The sequence below is a fragment of the Lotus japonicus genome, chromosome 3 (genome assembly GCF_012489685.1).
Source record: "Lotus japonicus ecotype B-129 chromosome 3, LjGifu_v1.2".
Lineage (NCBI taxonomy): Eukaryota > Viridiplantae > Streptophyta > Magnoliopsida > Fabales > Fabaceae > Lotus > Lotus japonicus.
The window spans coordinates 84,882,190-84,894,258 of NC_080043.1; the positions used below are offsets into that span (position 1 = coordinate 84,882,190).

At 46.8% G+C, this 12,069-nt stretch overlaps 1 protein-coding gene across 1 annotated transcript; it reads left to right on the forward strand.

Annotated features, from left to right (window-relative positions):
• The first annotated feature begins 9,858 nt into the window (after positions 1–9,858).
• On the forward strand, positions 9,859–11,073 carry LOC130744894 (uncharacterized). The gene has a single exon (XM_057597053.1). It carries the CDS (start codon positions 9,859–9,861, stop codon positions 11,071–11,073), a length of 1,215 nt encoding a protein of 404 aa, XP_057453036.1.
• The last annotated feature ends 996 nt before the right edge of the window (positions 11,074–12,069 follow it).

Genomic DNA, 12,069 nt, shown 5'->3' on the forward strand with positions numbered 1-12,069 from the left:
TTGACTTGGAACGCTGCTCATTATGAGGAGAAGGTGACTTCGTTCAGTTTTACGAACGAAGGTGCGTTGTCAGAGGCTGATGTGGCCTTCAAACGTCTTTTAACGGAAGCGATTCGTTATATTCCCGAGGGTGAAAAGAAAATCCCCGTCCGTCCCCTCCGTTGTTACGATTTATGTTCCTTTAGCGATCGGAGGAACGCTAAAAAGCTGCGTAAGTGGTTATTTTGTTGTTTTCCTTTTTGCTAATTATCCCATTTCCTTTGTTTATAACTTTATCTTTGCGGTTGCGCAAGTGCTATGGCGGACATCGACCGAGACTTGCTGGAAGCGCTGCAAATGGCCGACGAGGCATCAACGAACGATGAGGGGGATCAGGGAAATGAGACTCCCAGAGACGAAGGGCAGGGAGAAGATGGTCAGCCGGGCCCTGACTCCGAGTAGCAGGTGGGGGACGAAGAAGAAGGGTTTGGATCGTTCCCCTGACCTGAGGGTGATCCCACAAAGACTCCGCTGGGGGCCACTCGAGGGGTTGGCTCCGCTTCCAAGGGGTCCGCTTCGGGGAACCGTGATTCCGTCCCCGTCCGACATGAGGAGGTGCTTCGGGACCCAGCTACGAAAAGGCGTTGTGTTGATCCCGACCAACCCGGTCACTGATGAAAGGATATTTAATGAAGAAGTTTTCCTCCACTAACTACTATCAAATCCCTTTCAAGACTCAATCGCAGTATAGTATCGGGTTTTGTCGTCTCCACATGGATTGTGTTGCTACGTATTAATCTCACTAGCTAGACATTGTTTGAAAAATTTAACCATGATATGTGTTTTATTTAAATTTCAATAAGGAAAAAGATAAATAAAGCGATAAAAGAAGTTTTACGGAGGCAAACAAAGAAGAAAATGTATTTGAAAAATGAGTTCACTTGACTTACAACTTATTCTCAACCAATATACTCTTATAAGATGAAATTCACATTTAAGATGCGGATAATAGTTATTCACCCACTAATTTCTTAGCTAAGCGAATCTACGCATTAAGAACCTAGCCTTAATCTCCTAAGCCCTGGTGATCATAAAAGGAGCATTATATCACATACCTACTCGATAAGACATTCCCAAGCTCTGTTCCTAACCCAAGAAGTTAATGTCCTAGTGGATAGAATCTCTGCCTGTCACTTAAGAAATCTTAATAGTTACTACTAGATAATCCTATCCTAGAGAGGTGAGTATCCTGACTTGTCACTCGGTATAGATCTTTTTCCCAACTCATGATATTCATACCTAAGAGTTAATGTCTCCTATTGTCACCTAGAAAACCTAAACCCTGCCTAAGACATGCCTTTCTTAAGATGACTGATGCAAGGGTGGTTTCTCTCATTAACTAAATTCACACCAACTTCTCAATTGTCATGCAAATCCTAAAAAACATCCTATTGGCAAAAGATACATGAACGCGCAAAGAGAATTAATAACCTAAGACATAGGAATTTTTTCCCTTTATATGAACTAAGTCTACATTAACCCATATCAATTTCCCAATCTATTTACGAATTAATATAAACCCTTAAAATTATCAATCGACCAATGGAAGCATTAAGCATAGAGAAATACGCCAAATAATGAAAATTCATACTTATAATTGCATAAAAGTATAATGAACAAGAAAGAAAATCAAATTAAGTCATTCCAAATACCAAAAGAGAGTCAACACAAAAATAGGTAAAGAGAAAAGTAAAACCCAAAATAGAACGGAGCCATGGACGTCCGGAGAAGCTGTCACCTCCTCCATGGCCCTGACATCGGCCCTCAAGGGCCTAACCTTCCTCTCCACCAAGCAAGTGCCTCCAAGAGTCTCTCAAGAGTTTATTAGGTTTAGAAGAAGAGAAAAGATGAAAAGGATCCTAAAAAAATAGGTTAAAAACTGATTTTATAGTGATTTTCGTATTCTATGCGTTTCTTGTCTTTTCTGCAGCAGCTTATGTTCCTGTGTATTCACGTGCACTCTAAACCGGTGCACCCGCTCCCATCTGGACGTTGATCTCTTGAGTAGCTACGTGGCGCGATCAGATGCGCGGGCACACCTTAAGCTCGTGGACACGTGGCGCACTGGATAACAGCTCCATTCCAACTGCATATTTTCTTTTTCTTTTTCCTTTTTTTCTGATTTTCTCTCTCTTCTCCAATCTTCTCCTAAAATAACAATAAAATAAAATTAATAGAAGATAAAAATAAGATAAAAACTTAAAATAAACTTATCTATTCCTAAATTAAAGTAAATAAATCTTAATAATATCTAGAAAATAATATAAAATATAGAAAAATACTAAAACTTAATAAAAATATTAAAATGCATGAAATAAGCCTAAAGTGTCCTAAAATGAATGAAATATCCTAAAAATTATACTAAACTACATGCAAATAAGCTAGGAAAATAGCCTTAAATCCCGGGTCATCAGTCACCAGACCGACGGTCAGAGTTCCAAGGCTGAGTGGTGGCTCCCCGGAGGGTCATTGTGATGTGGGGCCCCGAGGCGGCGAACAGTGTGGAGCACTTGGAGCATATCGATGACCTGGTGCTCACTGAGAGCGACCAGACGTACCTGGGCGATCAAGAGCCCTATGATCACTTGAACTACGCCTTGCGAAGCTCGCTCAAGATTTCCTCCGTTGTTCGCTATATCCAGCAGTCTATGTTGCCAGAAATGGAAGACCTGAGGGCGAAGGAGGAGGAGGCTGACCGGTTGATCAAGTGAATGAATGAGGAGCTGAAGGGGGGTGTCTCTGCGATTGAGGAGTTGAACAAGGCGTTGGATGTCGGTAATGCTGAGAAGGAGCAATTGGGGAAGAAGGTGATGACCGGAGAGGCCACCCTCAAGGACTTGGGGGCGATTGAAGATGGCGGAGCAAGAACTGGCAGAAGAGAAGGCTGCCCGCCTGCTGGAGCTCGAGCAGATTGCCACTCTGAAGAAAGAGAAGAGCGAGCTTGAAGCGAAGGTCGCCTCGCTGGAGGCTGACAAGAAGAGGATAGGGGTCACCGTGTCGAAGATTAACAAAGCATCCTTCAGCAATGCGGTGAGCCAGCTTTCGGTTGTCAATCCGGGTTTAAATGTGGGACCGGTCGGCTACAAGAAGGTTGTCTCGGGGGGAAAGATCGGAACATTCGATGCCAAGGGGAACTTCACCCCGACCTACCCGCCGGAAGCAGCTCCCTGAGCGGAAATTTATGTTATTTTGTCTAAGTGTTTTGTTTGCTCTTTTGAACGATTGTAATAGCTTAGTTCTTGAACAATTGTAATAGTAACTATTTTCGTTTGGAATGTTATGAACTTTTCTATTGGGTTTATTTTATAGTCATGTCTTATTTCGCGTGTCCGGTTGGGTCTTTGCTTAGCGTGTCCGGTAGTACTTTTTAATTATCGCGTCCGGTGGATCTTGTAATTATTGTGCCTGGTGGTCCTTTTAATTATCGTGCCCGGTGGGTCTTTTAATTATCGTGTCCAGTGGGTCTTTTAATTATAATCGTTCGTGTCGATCCGTGCTCGTAAGGGAGATATGTAAACAAAACGTTCCTTCTCGTTTCTTCATTTAAAAGCATAAGGTTTTCTTTTGCGTACAAGAGGGAAGAGTGGGTATAGACCCTTGATTCGAAAAAAGAAAGTTAGAAACAGCAAAAGGTACTCGAAAGTACTGGACGGTTGAGCTGTCTTCGTCAGCCGGACGGGGCTAGCTGTAGTAGCGACTCAGGTTGGCGGCGTTCCAAGTTCGCGGGATTTCTTCCCCGGAGAGCGTTTCCAGTTTGTAGGCTCCAGTGTCGGTTGCTTCAGTGACTCGGTATGGGCCTTCCCAGTTGGCAGCTAGCTTTCCTCTTTCGGTCGCGCGAGCTCCGTTGCTAGCCTTGCGGAGGACTAAGTCCCCGGGCGAGAACGCACAGGAGACGACCTTCTTGTTGTAGCGGATGGCAGCGTGCTACTTTGCAATTAGCTCTCGGCAATTAGCAATCACTCTCCTTTTCGTGAGGAGGTCGAGGTCCTCTTCGATGAGTTGGTTGTTCGCCACCGGGTCAAAGTCGAGGGTGCGGGCGCTCGGTTCCCCTATTTCCGCTGGTATGACCGCCTCAGTCCCGAATGTCAGGCAGAAAGGGCTCTCCCCGGTAGTTGAGTGCGGGGTGGTGCGGTACGCCCACAGGACGTGATCGAGCTACTCCGCCCAGTTTCCTTTAGCGCTGTCCAGCCTCTTCCTGAGTCCCCTGAGTATGACCCGGTTTGCGGCTTCCGCCTGTCCGTTCGTTTGGGGGTGCTCGATTGAAGTGAAGTGCTGCTTGATATGCAACCCACTCACCAATTCCCTGAATCCCTTGGAGGTAAACTGAGTGCCATTGTCGGTAATCAGGACCCTAGGCACTCCAAATCTGCTGATGACGTTCCTGTAAAAGAAGCGTTGAATGCAGGCAGAGGTGATTGTGGCGAGGGGCTCTGCCTTAATCCAATTGGTGAAGTAGTCCACCGCGATTACCAAGTGCTTCAATTGCCCCAATGCGGTGTTGAAGGGCCCTAGGAGATCCATCCCCCATTGGTGGAAAAGCCAGCGGGACACCAGAGATGAGATGCACTCAGGGGGAGCTAGTCGGAGGTCGGCGTGCCTTTGGCACGGATCGCATTGTCTGACGTGCTCGGCCGCGTCCTTCTCCATTGTGGGCCAGAATTATCCGGCTCGGAGCACCTTTCTTGCTAGTGAGCGTCCTTCAGGGTGATTCCTACAGCTAGCCTCATGGATTTCTACGAGGACGTAGTTCGCGCTCTCCTTGGACAAACATTTGAGGAGAGGGGTGGAGAACCCCCTTTTGAAGAGGTCATCGTTGATGATGGTGTACCAAGACGTGCATCTAGTTAATTTCTTGGCCTCGAGTCCGCTGGGTGGCAACCAACCGGTTGTGAGGTACTTGACGATAGGAGTCCTTCAGTCTTCGTCTTGGCTAATGCTCAGGTTTGTCTGTTCCGTTAGACGGTTGGGGTCTGCTACGAAAGGCAGGGCATGGGCCCCCTGAATTACAGTTCTGTTCAGCCCAGGTTTCCCGGTGCTGGAAGGTTTGGCCAAGGTGTCCGCTCGGTCGTTCTGAGCTCTTGGGACGTGGCAGAATTCCACCTTGCTGAAGGCTGTAGCGAGTCGCTTTAGGTGTGAGAGGTACTGCTCCAGAATGAGGTCTTTGGCATGGGCTCGCCATTGGCCTGGGAGACAACCAAGAGGGAATCGCAGCAGACGAGTAGGTTCTTCGCTCCCAGGTCTCGGGCAGTCACTAGGCCGGCGATGCAGGCCTCGTATTCGGCTTCGTTGTTGGTGGTCGGGAAATTGAAACGTAGTGACTGTTCCACCACCATCCCTGTATTGCTTTGGAGGACGATTCTAGTGTCGCCCCCTTCCTTGTTACTCGAGCCGTCGACGTGGATTACCCAAGAGATCTTAGGGGGGGGTTCCTCGTCGTCCGTGAGTTCCACCAGGAAATCTGCTAAGACTTGTGCCTTGATAGCGCGTCTGGGTTCGTATCGGATGTCGTGTTCCGACAACTCGATGGACCAGCCCACCATGCGCCCAGCCAGGTCCGGTTTGTGTAGTACTTGTCTGACCGGCTGGTCTGTGTGGACGATGATGCGGTGGCACTGGAAGTACCTTCTGAGGTGCCTAGCCGTGGTCAAGAGGGTGAGAGCCATTTTTTCGAGCATTTGGTATCGGAGCTCCGCTCCCTTCAGCGATCGGCTGACGAAGTAGACTGGTAGCTGGACTCCGGATTCTTCTCTTTCCAGGACCGAGCTCACAGCTTTGTCTCTCACCGCCAGATACAGGTACAGGGGTTCCCCCTACTTTGGGCTTGACAAGATCGGTGAGGAAGTGAGGATTTCTTTCAGCTGGGAGAAGGCTTTTTCGGCCTCCTCGGTCCAATCGAAGTTCGCTCCCTTCTTTAGTAGGTTGTAAAGAGGCAGGGCCCGCAGAGCGGCTTTGGGGAGGAACCTGCCGATTGCGGCCATGCGGCCCGCCAGCTGTTGTACTTCTTTGACTGTTCGGGGGCTCTTCATATTCATAATGCCCTGACATTTATCCGGATTCAGTTCGATTCCCCGGTTCGTTAGCATATATCCGAGGATTTTTTCGCTCTTGACGCCGAAGGTGCACTTGTCCGAGTTAAGGCGCATGTTGTGCTTCTTCAGCTGTTCGAAGACGACTGCGAGGTCGGCGGCGTGATCGCCGCCCTTAGGGGTTTTCACAATGATGTCGTCTATGTAGACTTCTACGGATTTCCCCACCAAGTTCCCGAAAACCTTGGTCATCATCCTCTGGTAGGTGTCAACTGCGTTCTTTAGACCGAATGGGAGCATAGTGTAGCAGTATGTCCCTCGGTCAGTTATGAAAGCGGTTTTCTCCTCGTCTTCACGGTACATAGTAATCTGGTTGTACCCGGAGTAAGCGTGCATGAGGGACAGGTACTTGTACCCCGAGGAGTTGTCTACCAATGCGTCGATGCTGGGAAGGGGGAAGGGGTCCTTTGGGCATGCCTTGTTCAGGTCGGTGTAGTCGACGCACATGCGTCACTTCCCATTCGACTTCTTCACCAGGACCACATTAGAGAGCCAGGTGGTATACTTGACTTCTCGGATGATCCCGGCCTGAAGGAGCTCGCTGGTCTGTTGCTTGAACACTTCTTGCTTCTCAGTGCTCATCTGTCTCTTCTTCTGGGCAACCGACTTGAACTTTCTGTTTACTGCTAGCTTGGGCTGCAAAATGTTAGGTCTATGCCCGGCATATCAGCGGATGACCATGCGAACAATTTTCCGTTATCCTCGAGTAGTTTTTCTAGTCGGGTGGACAGGTCTTTCGGGAGGTCGTGGGCTATTTTCATAACGTTCTCTGAGCGGGGCCCGACCTGGAGGGGATGAGACTCTCCGTCGGGTTTGAGGCGTTGATCCTCCCGGGACTGGTCCACCCATAGGTCGAGATCTGTCATGAAAGTACCCCCTCGGAGTTGGAAGTTCTCGTCTCGCTTTTCATGGCAGGACTTCTTTCTCTTCCGGTCTTCTCTAGCTAATCTGCAGCTGGAGTTGTAGCATCCCCTGGCCATAGTTAGGTTACCGCGTACGGCGACCACACTGCCGGCCCAGGGGTACTTAAGCATGAGGTGGTGGGTGGAAATGATGGCTCGGTAAATGTTGAGGCTTGACCTTCCGAGGATAGCGTTGTACACTGTTGGGCATTCCACCAGCAAGAAACGAGCCTTCACTGTCCTGCAAATGTCAGGGTCTCTAAGAGAGAGGAAAGTATCAAAATATCCTAAAGGAAGGACTTTTTCCCCAGTGAACCCGATCAAGTCGTGGTCGTAGGGGATCAGGTCCTTCACAGACAGGCCTAGGCTCTTATAAGCATCATAGAACATAATATCAGCGGAATTACCTGTGTTGATGAGGATTCTTCTGATCTTACTGTTTCCGATGAGGGCTTCAACCACAATCGGGTCATCTTCTTCACCAGTGTCCGCACCATAGTCATCCTCAGTGAAACTGATGGCTACCTTCTGCCGGGGCGGTTGGAGGAACCCGGACGAGGTATCCCCGCAGCAGACATAATTACTCTAGTACTCCTTTTCCGGCTATTGTTTGTGGGTCCTCCGGCGGCCCAGCCTCCTGCGATGGAGTTAACACTGACCGGGTTAGTCCCGTGATGTCTCTACACCTCGTCTTGACCGTGTCGGTCAGGGCTTCTGCGTCGGTCGGGGCTTCTGCGTCGGGCGGGGCTGGTGCGACGACCGGAGCTCCTGCGGCGATCGGGGTTCCTATGACGATTGGGGCTCCTGTGACGAGGAGGGGTTCGGGCTGGTGTCTGGTTGGAGTCCGAGCTAGTTGCCTTGGCGGGGTCCGAGCCCGGTGCCTTGGAGGAGTTGGGGACCGCGACCGAGGGAGGTCTCCCGAGGAGAGTGCGACGTACTTTGATAGTCTTCCGGTCCTGACCAGTTCTTCGACCTTGTCCTTTAGGTTCAGGCACTCGTCCGTGTTGTGGTCGGGGCTGTCTTGGAACTCACAGAATCTCTTGGAGTCCAGCTTGTCCCCCCGCGTGAGCAACAGAGGGGGTTTGTCTCTGAGATCGGAAGAGGCCCTTTCCCTCAGAATACGGGATAGGGAAGAGTTCAGAGGAGTGTAGCTATCATACTTCCTTCGCTTCGGTTTCTTGTCGTCCGAGTTCTTGCGGCAGGATTCTCGATCCAGTTTCGCTTTGCCCGGGTCTTTGGCTTTCTCGGGGGCCCTGTGGGCGGGTGTCTGGTTGGAAGACCTTAGAGTAGCCGCTTCCTCCATGTTGATGTATTTCTCTGATCGGATCTGGAATTCTTCAAGGGATTTTGCTTTTTTCCCGTCCAGGGAGGTTAAGAAAGGACCAGGTCGGAGAGCCGTCCTTACTAGGATCAGCCGGACCTGGGGGAGTAGGTCTGGGATTTCTCCTGCTTCCTTGTTGAAGCAATTGACGAAAGCCTTCAGGGACTCTTTCTCGCCCTGCTTAACCAAGGCAAGGGTCTCTTCCGATTTTGGGATGCTCCTCACTGAAGAATACTGAGCGAGGAAACACGACATGACTCCGTCCCAACTGTGTAGGGAGTTGCTGGGGAGGTTCTGGAACCTGTTCATGGGGCCCTTCCCCAAGCTCAACGGGAAGCAGCGGCAGTAGATCGGGTCGCTAGCCCCTGCTTAACCGACCCTGTTGTCGTCTCACCGGTGGTGATCGTCCTAGAGGGTAATCGGTTCACATCATTGCCCTGGAAGGGAAGCCCCAGGTGGGTGCTCGTCACTTCTTGGTGACCGTCCAGGATCTAACCACCGTCATGGCGGTTGCCCCCAGGTGGTATCCGTCCCAGTTCTTGTCTTGGTCGTCCGTACTCAGGGCTTCCCAGAACACAAACACGACCCAGAATTGAAAATTCTAGTGAATTTGATTCCAGGTGAGAAAAAAGTGATTTTGCAGAGAATCAGAGATGCGAAGATTTTATTTATCATTACTTTCATCCTTTAACAACAAAACTCTAGGAAAGGAAATTTATTCATCATCATTTTTTACATTCTTTCACCATCTTCATTCTTCCATAACAAAAACCCAGAAAATTAAATTTATTCACTATGATAAGTACTTGGGAGGGCAGAACCGCGGGAAGCGGAATGTATTAAGGGCATCATTTCGTCCTATGAACGAGCTTCTGGTCAGATGATAAACCTTGACAAGTCAATGCTTTCGGTGAGCCGAAATGTGCATGGTAATAAATTTTATGAGCTTAAACAGCTTTTGGGTGTTCAGGCAGTAGAAAGCTTTGATAAGTACTTGGGATTACCTACTATCATAGGGAAGTCTAAGACGCAGATTTTTTAACTTTGTTAAGGAAAGAGTTTGGAATAAGCTGAAAGGTTGGAAGGAGAAGGCCCTCTCTAGAGCGGGTCGTAGGTTCTTATTAAAGCAGTTGTGCAAGCAATTCCTTCTTATGTGATGTCCTGCTTTGTTCTGCCAGATGGCTTGTGTGATCAAATTGAGGGGATGGTGTCTAGGTTCTTTTGGGGTGGTGATGTTTCCCGTCGTGGTAAGCATTGGCTTAAATGGAGGAAGTTATGTCGCTCTAAGCGGGATGGTGGGCTTGGTTTCAGAGATTTCAAGTTATTTAACTCTGCTCTTGTAGCAAAGAATTAGTGGCGGATTTATACATCCCCGGATTCACTTCTTGCTAGGGTGTTCAAAGCGGTGTACTTCTGTAAGGGTAATTTGCTTGATGCTAAGCGGGGTTCATGCCCGAGCTATGCTTGGTCTAGTATTTGGGGTGTGTGTTGGATTTTCCAAGAGGGTGGTATGTGGAAAGTTGGGAATGGTGAGAGGATTAATATCTGGCGAGATGCTTGTCTTCCAAATAGACCTCCAGTGCACTGTAATTGGCGTGTTGTTCATGACTATGGTATTCAGAAAGTGTCTCATTTGATTTCTTATCTCCATGGTGGTTGGAATCGGACTTTACTTGATATGATTTTTCCTCTACTGATTGTTGCTTCAATTCTAGCTATCCTTTTGGCTACCAACCGGGGAGAGGATGTTTTATTCTGGCCCATGGCTCAGGATGGTTTTTACACAACAAAGCTTGGATATAGGTTTGTGTCGAAGCACCAGCATGTTGGGGTGGCATCATCTTCTTCTAAAGTGTTTTATCCTCCTGATTTCTGGTCTAAAATTTGGGGTTCCAATGCTCTACCTCGTTGCAAGGAGGTGGTTTGGAGAGCGTGCTTGTCTGTTCTTCCGGTTCGTGTCCTGTTGAGAGCTTGTGGGATGGAGGTGTCCACGGAATGCCCGTTTTCTGCTGATCATGAGGAGTTTGTGGCTCATGTTTTGTTGTTGTGTGAGGCAGTTAGAGGTTGCTGGTTTGCATCAAATCTTGGAGTCTGTTGGGATCCTTCGTCCTCTTCTTTTGGAGATGCGATGCAAGCTTTAGTGTCGGCCATGGATGCAGAGGATGTGGGGCGGGTTTGTGCTATGATCTACGCTCTATGGGAGGCACGCAACCGAGTGATCTTTGATGGACAACCTTTTGATCTGGGACGGGTGCTGCAGCGGGCTCAAGGGCTGCTAGCAGATGAAGGAGCAGCTTCAGTTCAGTTGCGGAGAGCTCCGGTGATGCATTCGACATGGCAACGGCCGAGTTGTTGTGTCTATAAGGTTAATTTTGATGCAGCTATGTCCCAGGATGGAGTAGCAGGGTTTGGCATGGTGGTGCGCGACGAGGAAGGGGCTGCTTTCGCTGCTGCTACAGCTTCTAGTTTCTATGCTCTCTCGGAGGCCGTTGGTGAGGTGATGAGGCTTCGTTGGGCTATGTCTTTGGCGGTTGATTTGGGTTTTCGTTCAGTATGCTTGGAGACGGATTGTTTGCAGCTGTTTGAAGTTTGGAAGAAGGGTGGTGTGGGTCGCTCTTACCTAGCCACATTGGTGCAGGAAGCTCGTTCTTTATCTAGTTTTTTTGATGTTGTTAATTTGTCTTTTATTCGTCGTACTGGTAATTGTGTTGTTGATTTTTTTTAGCTTGTAATGCTGTGTCTTTTGGCCGTTGTGTTTAGGTGGAGGATGTTCCACCGGGCCTTGTGTCGCTTGTAAACGCGGATTTGTTGGCCTCTGCGCCTTTGGTTTAATTTAATTCTGATTGCATTGTTCAAAAAAAATTCTTTCACCTTTTGATTAAGAAATATGTTTTTTATTCATATATTACTTTTGCAAGATTATAATTAAATTGCTAAAATTAGTAAGAACTATTTTTGATTCAAAGAAAGGTAGCAAGTTACTTGTAAAATTAAGATTTGGTCATGTCTATTTGCTTCCTCTCAATCTCACAATAAAACAATGTAGTATATAATATGTTAATTTTAAAAAGTACATATATATTGAATGATAAAAGAATACTGCAATTAAAAAAGCAGTAGAATAAAAAAACAAAGCAGTTGGAATAAACACAATAGTTCCACCAACTCAAACATATATAGTCAAACTTAAATTTACAGAAGACCTAAATTTCTCATTCAAACTAAAAACTATTTTATATTTGTATCATAAATTTAAAAACTGTTGATTCAAAATGAATACTTTTGTATCCATATGTCAAATTTAACACATTTATTTTTAAATTGAATATAAATTACGGTAAAAATAATAATTTATTATAAGATTACATTCCAAATGTAAATATGTTACAACTATTTTCCCGGACATTGCACGTGTATTGCACGGGTTAATAATATTTTTCGGTTATTATCAATAATCATTGTTGTCGTAAAATAACCGTAACATTTTAGTTTAATGTAAAAAGCTTGAAATTTAAAAGTTAATCTTTAATTTAATTTAAATTTATTTATTTTATGACATTCATCAGTGTTAAATTATAAGGAGTTCTTTTTGAACATAAATTATATGGAGTTAACTGTTGACCTAAATTTTTATCATAAATTTAAAAAGTGTTGATTCAAAATGAATACTTTTGTAAATTTACAGAAGACCTAAATTTCTCATTTGAGTTGACTGGATTTG

What these genes read in the sequence shown, in the direction of transcription:
- LOC130744894 (XM_057597053.1), top strand. Translation starts at nt 9,859, where the DNA reads ATGTGGAAAGTTGGGAATGGTGAGAGGATTAATATCTGGCGAGATGCT.